The sequence below is a fragment of the Melopsittacus undulatus genome, chromosome 1 (assembly GCF_012275295.1).
Source record: "Melopsittacus undulatus isolate bMelUnd1 chromosome 1, bMelUnd1.mat.Z, whole genome shotgun sequence".
Classification (NCBI taxonomy): Eukaryota; Metazoa; Chordata; class Aves; order Psittaciformes; family Psittaculidae; genus Melopsittacus; species Melopsittacus undulatus.
Window position 1 is genome coordinate 105290053 of NC_047527.1, and position 12392 is coordinate 105302444.

Sequence of the window (12392 nt, forward strand, 5' to 3'; positions counted from 1 at the left end):
TTTTAATTATAGTTTATTAATCCCTTCTATAAACACACTAATGTAAATGGTGTATTCCTATAACCTGTGTAAGTATTACCAGATACCATCTTTTAAACTGGCATAGGTGTTTCCACAGCAGAAAATTGTTCTCATACATCCATCCATTGAAAAAAGTGTGCAATACTGTGCATAGAGCACCATGCAGAGTCTTTTCTTAACAACTTTCATTTCAACCTTTCTTTATTTCATTTCTTTGGGGTATAATTTATCTTGTGGATTTATGTGTTTTGTCTGTCTGAGTAAAATGCTTTCTTGAATGAGAATGCTTATTCATGAGGAAAGAGAGACAAGAAGAGCAGCCATTGGATTACACTCCTGAAGCATATACTTGAAGTTTCTTTGTATTTCTGAACAACTTTACAGACCCAATCCAACTGCTTCCTGCGCTGACAAGGAAAATGTAATATACGAGAAGTATTGTATTAATGACCTTTTTCTGTTTTAGAAACATGAAGATGAAAGTGAAGGCTGGCTGCACAGACAGGTAATAATGATCTTCTCTTTGTGATCAAGGTTTTGGTAGTTTTTTGTTTCATTGTTTTTTCCCCAAAGATAAAAACTGATTTCCAGACCTGAGAAAGATACTTCAGAGATGGCATGATCTGTGTTATAGAAAAGAATTTCTCAATAATTAACAAGTTCTTGTTAAAGATGCCATCTTCCCTGATAGATACCATAGTTCTTAGCCTGCAATTTACTTGCATTTAAAAGAGACAAAAAAGCTGATGCTGGTGCAAATTCACCCACTGACAATATCTCTGTAAGACTCATCAACCTCAGAGTTAGTCCTTTGTACCCTGCTTTGATACTAATGATTTTTACAGTGTTTCTTGGTGTTTCTTCTCTGAACTTCTAGGCAGGAAAGAAGTCCACTATTGAAAACAGAAGATTAAAGGTCATTTTACTAAGACAGCCTATGTCCATTCAGAGCCAAAATCATGCAGATAGGACTTTTAAGTCACTTAAGCTAAATTTGACATTTTTCTCTGTATTACTCTGCAGATGTTTGCAGATGTAAAAAGGTAAAAAAATGAAATCAAGTTGTCAGTGGGGCAGATAAAACAACAAGAACTGATGTTGAGCATGGAATGGGTAGAAGCTGCCTGATGAAACTGCGTGGTGGAGTTTAATATCCTGTTTTACCAGACAACCGTGCCATGTAATTCTTCTGACACTGTAACTTAGTACATAATACCATTACTTTGTATGGCTATGTGCTGCCATTCCCCAAATGAACTAAAAGATGAAAATAGATGCTAAAAAAAAAACAAAAGGGATATAGAAAATTTAAACCCACAAGAAGTTTTGATTTATGGGATTTATCTAGTCCTTTTTTTTTGTGAAAAAGATTTGTTTTATTACTTGTATGTCGGTTTGGATTTTTTTCCAGCATATATCTATATAAACGATATAGATCTCAAGCATATAAATCTCTGGAAGCTCATTTATAACACTTCCCCAGGAGTCAGTTTGTGAAGGGACCTCAGATTTGATTGAGCTGTTCTTGAGAGAGAAGCTGCTGATACCAGTCTGGCTGCAACACTGGACTCTGGACTGTTTTTCATGGGATATGTGAATGTCAGACAGGGAGCAGCTTGTCAGATAAAGATCTTGTACTATATTTTTCCAAGTCCAGATTTAAAGCTTTTCACATTTTTGTCACAGCTAGTTCAGAAGATCTGAGAACCTGCAGAAATTGCAGTACATCAGTTCACAAGAAGAACAATGATCCCCTCTGCTCCAGTGGCTGTCCTGCAGCAGTGGGCTATGTCTGATCCAGATAAAAATTGTTTTTATGAGGAAATAGTTTCTGTGCTCCAAGAATTTCAAATAATCTTTTGTTGTTATACTCAGGAATAGAGTAAATTCTGTAGGGTAGTGTCGGCTTGCATAGAAAACAAAAGCTTAGAAGACAAGTGAAGTCAAGAAAAAATTCAATTGCCCATATTTTGTATCTTAAAAAAAACCCAAACAACCAAACTTCACAGGCTTAATTTATTTTATAAATTCAATGATAGTTTTAATCTTTTCACCACTATTTACTGACGCCTCCATTACTGCAGTATACTGGAACCTGTGTTTTTACACTGCTCTGATTCTTTGATCATTTACCTACTACATGGACAGTCATTGAAAGATGGTGCTTTGTCCTGAATAACTGTAGTAAATGATCTGCCAGTCCTTAATGGGCCTGCTCCAGGGAAATACAGTTTGTTTTACTGCATCTCCCAACAGCATGTACCGAGTTTGAGTTAGAGAAGGATGTTCATTACAGCCAAATGAGTCAGACATCTCTGTACTAAACTAAGATAACATTTGCTATGGACTTTGGAGACATTTGATAGTACTCTTCAAAAGCTTTTGTGAGAGTCTGAAGAATTATAGAACTCTTTCACCTGTATTTCTGACAACAAAATCACTTTGAATTCTAGTTTTGACTGAACATAAGAATGCTAAGATAATTGTATTTTCTGCAGTTACCTTTATGTCACATTAGTCTATAAAGCTGGAAAGTTGTTTTCCCGGGCATGTGCATGCATCTGATCATGAGAATGATGTGAAAATGTTCAATGCTAGTGTGAGTCCCCATACCTCTTTAAGGAGAAAATGAATTGCACATTAGGCAGCTACTGAAAGAGCTCAGGAGTGTGACTCAGACCAGAACGAAGACTCCTTGGTTAAGACATTTTAGTATAGGCATATGCATATGAGCCAGGTGCCCTGTAGACAGCCAGTATGATGAGTAACTGCTTGTTTGACCAGCTTATTCTATATGCCTCATTGACCAGACTTCCTTTTGAGAAGTATCCCAATTTCAAATCAGTAGGACCAAGGAATCTAACTACTTGCCTCATTCTTTGAAGTATTTCTTCAAAGTACTCCATGCATCTGGTTTAAAAAGTATACAGGAGTTTTGCTTTTTTTTCTTGAGAATTGATGTGCATCTGGCCTTCCTGGAATAGGGGCAAACTTCACAGTAGGCGGGGAACAGGAGGTGAGGAGAGAAAAACATCAGTATCAATAGTTACTCACCAGGGATATAAAGTAGTCTCCAAGGATGACAAGGTTGACTTATTTCAGCTGTCTGAAATACTGGGAGTTCTAAGATAGGGCATATGACCCATGAATTTGAATGTTGTTGTTGTTTGAGTTTGGTAACTCAGTGACATTTAATAGTCTGTGTATGGAAGGTCATAGAAAATGATCTCATGTTCCCTTCTGGGCTTAAGTTCGTGAATGAATTTTGTTCAAGTCCAAAATCTTTGGAGAGCCTCTCTCCAACACAGGCAAATAGAAATACTGCTGTCACTGTCTGCGTAGCTGAAGAACAGGATAAATGACTCAAAATGTAATGAGAAATATATATAATATGTATACAGGTTTTGCTAGAAAGTATCTGTCATTCCTTGTCAGATGATAGGGCCAGTGTTTTCAAACATTTCACTCAAGAAAGAACAGGCACATGTTCACCAAAACTGCCTGAGGATTTTGAAAGATTTGACTGCTTTTATATATATACTTTCTTCTGCACTTCTGAGCACAAGAGCCAGACTGAACTTCACTCATACTTTTTGCTTAAATATATAAATTATTTGAAACAGTAATTGTAGCTGTAAACAATTTTGTTCCATTTTTTATGAAGAAGCCATTTTCCAATAGTGCCAGTGATGGTCATGTACAGACAGTGAGTCAGCAAGGGAGAAAAAAGACAATTTCGGAGCACCTGCTGAAGATAAACTTTACTGGCAGTTTAATTGGTTTATTATTTAATTGTGAATGTGGCCTGAACAAATTTAATTATAAACCGGGATGTAATTCCAACTCCAGCAAAGGCTGTAGGCTTTGACATTGACATTGGCAGGATGAGGAGATTACCACAAAATTGTTTAGAGACATATAACCTCCAAAACTGCCTGCATGGACTGGCTGGCCAACTCTGATAACAATTCCTTTGGGTTGCATTTTTCTTTCAGTTTTTTTCTCCCATTTCCCTTGTGTTTCAGATCATGTCAGTCTGAAACTAAAGACTTCTGCTCTGTCAGAAGGTTGAGATATTGAAAACCTTACACCATTTTTCTTTTGCAACTCAACTCCCTTGCCTTAATCCTGACAGCATGATGACTCAGTAATGATTCTTACGTGTAGATAATAGATGGTATGAAATTAGACTTTTAAAATAAAAATGGAGTTTAGAGAACCTTACAAACAAGACTGACATTTTTATCCTGTAAAGCCCTTTGGTCATATAACAGCCCCCATAACTTAGCTGATGTTGCCCAAAAGACAAAGGGTGCAGTAGAAATTGGACCCAAAGCCCCATAATCCAAATGTCCAAATTAATCTGCCAGAGCTAGTAAAGCAGCTTCTGGCTACAGAAGCTTTGGTGCATAAATGAAGAGTTCTGATTTGATCCAGTAGAGGGGAATGAAATCCAGAGGCATGGGCTTCTCTCCAGATGATGACCGTGTATTTTGGTGCAGGTACCCTGGGTTCAGAGATGGCCATTGGCGTGGTGTACCCAGCTGCAGATGAGCATCAGGACAGGGATGCTCAGCATTGCCCTAGGGGCTGAGGTTGGTAGGGAATGGAAAGAGATCTTTCCCCTGTGCCTAGAAAAGGAGATGACTTCATCATCACAATAAAGTTGATACGCATTTTTAATACTTTCTTGGATTTCAACAAAAGTGTTTACCAAAATGCAGAGTTAAAAGCATTCATGTCCCACCTACCTGTTTATCAGAGCTATGGCACTGTGGCACTTCAAGTACTGGGACATTTCCCTGAAAGAATAAATACCTACAGAACAAAATTATTAGTTCTGGGATCTTTAGGATTGGGTTATTCAAATTAATTCATTTTCTTTTTAAAACTTGAGGGTGAACCAGAAGAATGTTATTCTCATTGACTTATAATTGTTAGTCAATAGTAGAACAGAATTTCAAAGAATCTGCTTTCCCACTGATTTCTGTGAGGAAATACATGGAGTCCAGCCAAAAGCATGTGAAGCAGTGTAATCTAGAGGAGAAGGCAGACAGCATGGTGAACCATGACAGCATGGACCAGTCTGAAGCTGCAGCCCACAGGGCTGCAATATGATGAGTGTTTGACTCATGTTAACATGTGGGTGGTTTAGGAGGTGCTGTACTTACGGGTCCACATGGCTTTTGCACACTCCAACTGACCATAAAGTAGGTAATTTCTCTTTCTACTGTTTGTCCCACTGCGCATTTTATCATGCACATTCTTGAAGTCAGAGACACTTGTGTAGTACCCACCATCCTGCATGCACCTTATCATTCCTTCTTCCACCAGGGGAATCTTCCTCAGGTGGCTGCAGATCTGGTGATGCTCAATGATCCCTCTCCAAACACTACTGAATACACTCCACCTTTTTAAAAAAAAAATAGTTATTCCTTACTCCAGGACTTCATGACCCTCTTTAAGATCTACAGAAGTTCAGACTGCATTTAGGATCGTCCTCTCATTCATACTTATTCTGCCAAATTTGGGATAAGCTTCTGAGGCACTACTTTGTTTCTTCTTCTCCTGACCATTTGCACTGACCTGTGTTGCACAGCTCTGAACTCCAGCACTAGTCCCTCCAAGAGTCACAGTGCCCTCCAGCAGCCTTCCATCCCTTATCTGTCATCGCAGCTGAAGTTTTTGGTGGCATCATTTTGATACACAGTGGTAAACAGGTTGCTGGAAATGGAGTTACTGCCTCTTTCTTTTACTGATAGTGATGGAGGTTGGTTAGTCCCATCAATTTCTTCTCCAGCTACAGGCTCATCCTTTGTACAGTGATTATTCCTTCAGCTCTGAGGATGACTGGGTAGTCCTTAATTCCAAACATCCTTCCTCCTCCACCCTGGGGGCAATAGCCCATCACAAGTGAGCAGCTCTGGATAGACCTGCTTTCTGAACTCAGCCACTGTCTGTTTACACAGGACTCAGAAAGGCAAATGGGACACTTAGTTACACTTACTTAGTCAGATTTAAGTTCAATTTAAGATGCTGTGGAATCTATCATACAAGAGTTACCATACTTTTTTTTCTTCCTTATACTTGAGTCAAAGAGCATTGAGTTATTGCTGCATGCAGCTGGCATGAGAACAGCTTTGTCCTTCATCTGCGCAAAGCAGAGGATTTCTGGTAACTGATCTTGAACTTTTGGATAGAATTCATTTGTCTGAATAGAGAGATCTAGGTGGGCAAGAAGACAAGAAAAGCCATAAAGACTTCAGAAGTGCCCCAGTGAGCCTCCCCTCTGCTTCCTCTGCTCCATCCCTATCTTTAGCAGACACAGCAGCTGATGGTATTTAGGGACAGTGTGTGAGCTGGCTGCTTTCCATAGTCCAGTCCTCTCATATTTCATTGCCATCTACAATAAAATGATTACAGACATTTGAGACTATATCCATGTCTATTCCCTTTAGCATCTGTTAATGAATCATGAGTTTGTTCAATCTCTTTTTGTACTTTGTGATACCAGCTGCTTTCATATGCCTCCTGTGGCAAAAGCTTCCAAAAATTCCCTATCTGCTGCACAGGAAAAGTATTTTCTTGTACCAGCATTAAAGTGATCTATTATTTTCAAGGAGAGCTCTTCTGTTCTGGTGTTGTAGGATTCAGTCAATAGTTAACCGAAGGCTCAAATTGTTTATATCACATGCAGAATATTTTAATTACATGTCCAGTGTAGCTCCCTACAGTATAAAATCCTGTTCCAAAAGCCTGATGTCCCCACCATTTGCCATCCAGGATAAGTCACCATCTCTGTCAAGATCCTAAACCAAGTTCTGGGCTTATTAATGAATTGTCTTTCCAGCAACAGGAATATGCAAACAGGCTGTCTCATAACATCAACCGAGTGCTAAAGCCTCACATCTGTCATCCCTGCCATGTACCTCCTTCCCCTGCAACTCTGAATGAAGCTCAAACTAATCTGCATAATGCCTGCTCTTGCTGGCAGAGATGTATTGCTGGAATATATAATGCAGTAGGCACAGATATAGAAATGTCAGCTGAACTCATTGCTATTTACCTCAGTAAAGGAAAACCTGTTGAACAGAAGGTTCTCCCAAGTTATCACAGTTGTTTTTCAATGGGTTTTCTCCTGTAATGAAAGATATTCGGAAACAATGTAGAGTTTCATGTTTCAGGTTCCAGAACAATGTCAGAAAGAAATGAAACCATAATTTCATGCAGCTGCAATAAGCCATGAATGGATTTAAAATATACTTGAAACCTAAGCCAGGAACATGAGAGGAAAAACAGTTTGAACACTGGTTTAACATCTATGTCAGCAACACTGGTTGAGTGTACCTTCAGCAAATTTGCCAATGACATCAAGCTGCGTGGTGCAGTTGACACGCTAGAGGAAAGGGATGTCATCCAAAAGGACATTGACATGCTTGAGAGGTGTGACCATGTAAACTTGTTGAAGATCAACAAGGCCAAAGCCAAGTGCAAGGGCCTGCACCTGGGTTGGAGCAATCCCAAGCACAGCTACAGGCTGAGTGACAAATGGATTGAGAACAGCCCTGAGGAGGATGTGTTGATTGATGATAAGCTCAACATGAGCTGGCAGTGCATGCTTGCTGCCCAGAAAGACAACCATATGTTGGGCTGCATCAAAAGATAATGGGCAGTAGGTTGAGTGAGGGGATTCTTTCTCTACTCTCATGAGACTTGACCTGATGTGTTGCATTCAGCTCTGAGGCTCCCAACAGAAGAAGGAGGTGGATCTATTGAAGAGGGTTCAAATGAGACCACAAAGATGCTTTGAGGGCTGGAGCATCTCTCCTATAAGACAGGCTGAGAGAGGTGGGTTTGTCCAGCCTGAAGAAGGTAAGGCTCCAGGGAGACCTTAGAGCAGCCCTCAGTGCTTAAAGGGGGCCTACAAGAAATCTGCAGAGGGACTTTTTACAAAGGTGTGTAGGGAAATGGCAAGGGGAATGGCTTTAACTTTACAGAGGGTCTATCAAGATTAGATATTAGGAAGATGTTCTTTACTGTGAGGGTGATGAGACATGCACAGGTTGCCCAGAGAAGTTGTGGATGCTCCCTCCCTGGAAGTATTCATGTCTGTGTTAGATGGGGCTATGAGCAACCTGGTCTAGTTGAAGGTGTCCCTGTCCATGGCAGTGGGGTTGGAACTGGATGATCGTCAAGATTCCTTCCAACCCAAACCATTTTGTGATTCTAGGATTCTACTGCAGTATTGATAAATAGTGGAAAACAATCAGTGAAGAACTGGAAACACAGGAACATAGAGTTAGAATGATACATTAGCTTATAAGAAATAAACATGTTTATTTCTTTGCTGTAGAAGTTAGCATTAGCCGTAAGTCTCCCCATACAATCAAATTCTTGCTGGTTCAGTATGGTATCTTGATGTATGCCAAGCAGACAGCAGGGTGTTTGACTAACACTGAACCAAAGGAAGAGCCAGAAAAGGCTGAACAACAATTTCCCTGTTGACTGCCCTTGAAGAAGACAGAGCCACAAAGCTGGACCAGAGATGTTAGGGCTCAGCCAGTCCCCAGAAAAGGCTGATATCACACGAGAGCTTCAGCAGAGGTTGAGCTCTTGTTTTAGTCCCAGCTATTCAAGATTCAGAGTAGAGGAGTTCCCTTGGTACAGTGCTACTGTGTCACACCATATGGACCATCCTTCTGCTTTCCCTTGCAATCTGATGTTCAACCATCTTTTATAGTAAAGACTTCCCATGTACCTCGGGATTTCTGTACAAAAAGAAGACAAAGACCTTTCCAGGAAACATTTGCATGCCATATGTGATGTTTGCTTTCCTTCTGCTAAATCTCTTCTCTCTCTGGTTGAAAGTTCTAGGCACCCAATAAAAGTCAATCATCAGTTCAGCTGGGAGCTCTGTGTCAAAGGCAGTTTTGCAAGATGTCCTCCTCTTTGTAAATAATTTAGTGAAATAAATAAGAGATTAGATAAAGACAGCAGTTAGATGCTGTTAGCTGTGTTTCCTCAAGACCAGGAAGAAATCCGTTCTTCCAGGCGAGTAAATAAGGTTTGTCACACTTGTGCCAGCAAGGTTCATACCATTTCTAAAGGCTTTATTCCAGCTGCTCTGAGCAGTCAGCTGTATATGTGTAGTTTTTGCTTTGCAAATGGGAAGTGACTTTGTAGTCAAGGAACAATCCTTGCTGTCTGTCTCCCTGTCTTCCCACAGCTGAAAAGTGTCTGCTTTCCCAACAGCAAGAAGCAATAATCTTCAAAACTTTCTCCATTTTCCAGTGGGCTTTTTGCTTGCCTCAGGTTGCTGTTAAAGAGCACTCTCTATTTCACTGTGAATAAATTTCACAGGGTTTGGCAGTGCTGTATTCTAAATACAATAAATTAATAGTAATATGTCACTTAATTTGCTGTTTACAGAATGAAGAGCCAATCTTTTCCAAGGATGGTCGGAAGTTTTTCTTTGTCCGAGCCATTCCCCAGGGAGGACGAGGGAAGTTCTACCATATCGCCATGTCATCATCACAGGTGACTCACGTGCTGTCACTGCTTTGGGTCTCACCAAAAGCAAAAAGCAGTAAAAAGTAGTAGTTGTGCTTGTACTGATGGAAATGTAGAATGTGGGTTTTGGGCATAAAAGAAAACCTTCAGTGATGCTTTTTTGGGCATATGATAACAAGAATTTTCAAATGAGCTCCATAGATGAAAAAGGTCAATCAACTGTCTCTTTCCAAACAATGTAAATGCTTTGTTTTGTTTTATAATGCCTTTTCACTTGTATATAAATAAGTAAATTCCTGCACTGCCATAGTGGATTAATCAGAAGATTTTCGGCACACTGGATTAGAGGAAGGGGTTTGAAGCTGTTCTGTGCTGAATTCATCCCGTTATCTTCAGTGGAGTTCAGATGATTCTGACTCGATTACTTCTGCAAATTCACAGAAATAGCAGCAGGAGGGTTGGAAATTGCAGATGCATGGCTTATGGTTTGTAGGCAATGGAGTCAAAAAAGCATCCTTTTCCAGAAGAGCAGCTTTGCTCAGATATCTTTCAAGAATAAAGAAATCTAATTCTCTTCTCTTTCTGGCAGCCAAATAGTAGCAGTGACAACTTACAGTCTATTACATCTGGAGATTGGGATGTGACAAAGATATTGGCATATGATGAAAAGAGGCATAAAATGTAAGTAAACTTTGGCCTGACAAATGAGTCTTCCTTTGTTTAGCCCTGGTTTGTTACAATGGTGTTGTGCATACATCTGAAATGTATGAGCATAAAGAGATGGAGGTAAGAGAACATGAGAAGCTGTCCCCATGTTGTCTTAACCTCTTGTACCATTGCATATATTTTGTCTTATTTTGACTTTCTCTGTATAGTTCAAACCTCTCTTTCTGTGACTCATTTAATACAGTTGTATAGATGAATGATTTCTTCTGCTGCAACTTCTGATATCAGCCTCTGAAGGAAAGAAGTCTGTTTTCATTGACTACCTAGATAGTTTTAGAAAGAATCTTTTGTTGACCTGCAAAAATATCAATGGATTAGGAAGGAAGTATTTATGTAGAATACAAAAAAACCCCAACCCTTCTTCACAGTTGCCCTTTATGCTTGTAGAATACCTTCTGTAAATGTTTTCTTTTAAAAATATGTTTCAAGAACTTACATAAGAAAATATTTGAAAGGCTTTCTGGAATCTAATACCATGAAAATTCCTTTCCAGGCAAAGTTTCAGGTGGATACGAGGCTCCCACCTCTCGGTTTCTTAACGTCACCGAGTAAAAAGTCTCTGGAATATTATGAGCTTTAAATTATCATGAAGAGCACAATGTTCCTTCGGGGTTTTTGAATGCACTCAATTGCCAATAACTTCAGTCTTTAGCACATGGCAGAGCTATATGGCAAAGTAACACCAAAGTCTTATTTGCATTTTAACTGGCCAGTCAATCAGGAAATGCCACATACAATTTGTGGAATCAAGATGTACACCTAAACAAGTGCAACTCATCAGCCAGGCTAAATGTACTGACACTTTATTCTGCCCATGGATGCTACATTTGCTCCCGTGGTCTGTCATTGCTCACATGAAATGCATCTGGGGATCAGTCTGGATCCTGCACATCAGACTGAGCTGTCCACCTCCAGAAGCACCTCTCTGTTTACTTTGAGAAGCTGTCACCACACAATAGGGCATTTGCAGTTTAGCCAGAAAAACAGTTCACCACAATCTCAGCACAAATCCAGGGCAGTAAAAAACTCTTCAACTTCATACTCTGTCTCACCCGAAAGTCCAGCTCCCTTTTTCAAAGAAGACCTTTCCATGGGTTTTGCATCAGACCCCAGTTAGCCAACTATCTGGGTAAAGAATAAAAAGTGATCAGAGAAGTAAAAACTGGTTCTAGAGGAAAAAAAAAAAAAAAAAAAGGAAAGGTATTTAAAGGAATTCTGAGCCAGAAATCTTGAGGTAAAAGTGTGAAGTCCTTTCACTTAATCACTTGATCCTTTTTGATCTACTGCCTATGACCCAGAAATTCCCGTGTTTGTTTTAACTGCAGTGCAGCCTATGACATTCTTGCTTGAGCCTCTGTGTCCCCATCTATGTTTTTTCTAATTCAGCTTAAACTTTCTTTGCCTTTACAAGATCAGGAAAATGGTGATTTAAAGGAACGTGTTGTATAAGATACTTGTGAAATACCTTTTTAATTATACACTTGCCTTTTGGGTTTTTCTTCCTCCCAGTTATTTCCACAGCACAGAAGATTTGCCAAGGAGGCGACACTTATACAGGTATGGGCTTTACTAACTGCACATACAGAATGTCCCATTTTTCCAATTTTACATAAGCAATGTAAAAATAAATAGGAACAGATTCTTATGTGTTTGTCTTTAATGGCATTGCAAGATCTAGCAATGTGTCATTGGAATAGGCAGAACGGCATAACAATAGTGAACAAAATGCTTGACATTTGGAAATGTTTTACATTTAGCAATTTTTCATTTTAATACAAATATAAAATTGGTACCAAGATTGATAAACTGTCACAAAACTTTCCAACAGAGCTGCTTAACACTTGAAAGAATTCAGAATTACGTAAACTAATGGTAGAAACTAGTTCTATACTTTCAGATAGCAGTTTTCACAGAAATTTGATCGCACTTCGCGTCTTCATGAACTTGAAAAGAAATAACAACATGTTATGTTTGCAAATGTTTTCCACAATCCCTTTAGTATCCTCCCTAACTGTATGGTAGTTAAAACGTAGGTTTATAGTAAGCTGTTGGTAGTGTAGCTATAGGGAAGTATTGTGGGAGCAAATTACAAAGGGGAGGAAACCCGAACTTTTAAATGTTGATTTTGGAATCAT

At 39.4% G+C, this 12392-nt stretch overlaps 1 protein-coding gene across 2 annotated transcripts in view; it reads left to right on the forward strand.

Annotated features, from left to right (window-relative positions):
• DPP6 (dipeptidyl peptidase like 6) overlaps positions 1 to 12392 on the forward strand; it is a 412441-nt gene that overhangs the window by 361097 nt on the left and 38952 nt on the right. For both annotated transcript variants that reach the window (XM_005150038.3, XM_005150039.3), the window contains exons 12-15: positions 488 to 526; positions 9451 to 9558; positions 10121 to 10212; positions 11767 to 11814. In XM_005150038.3, the coding sequence (XP_005150095.2) occupies positions 488 to 526; positions 9451 to 9558; positions 10121 to 10212; positions 11767 to 11814 (287 nt within the window). The remainder of the gene's footprint in view (positions 1 to 487; positions 527 to 9450; positions 9559 to 10120; positions 10213 to 11766; positions 11815 to 12392) is intronic.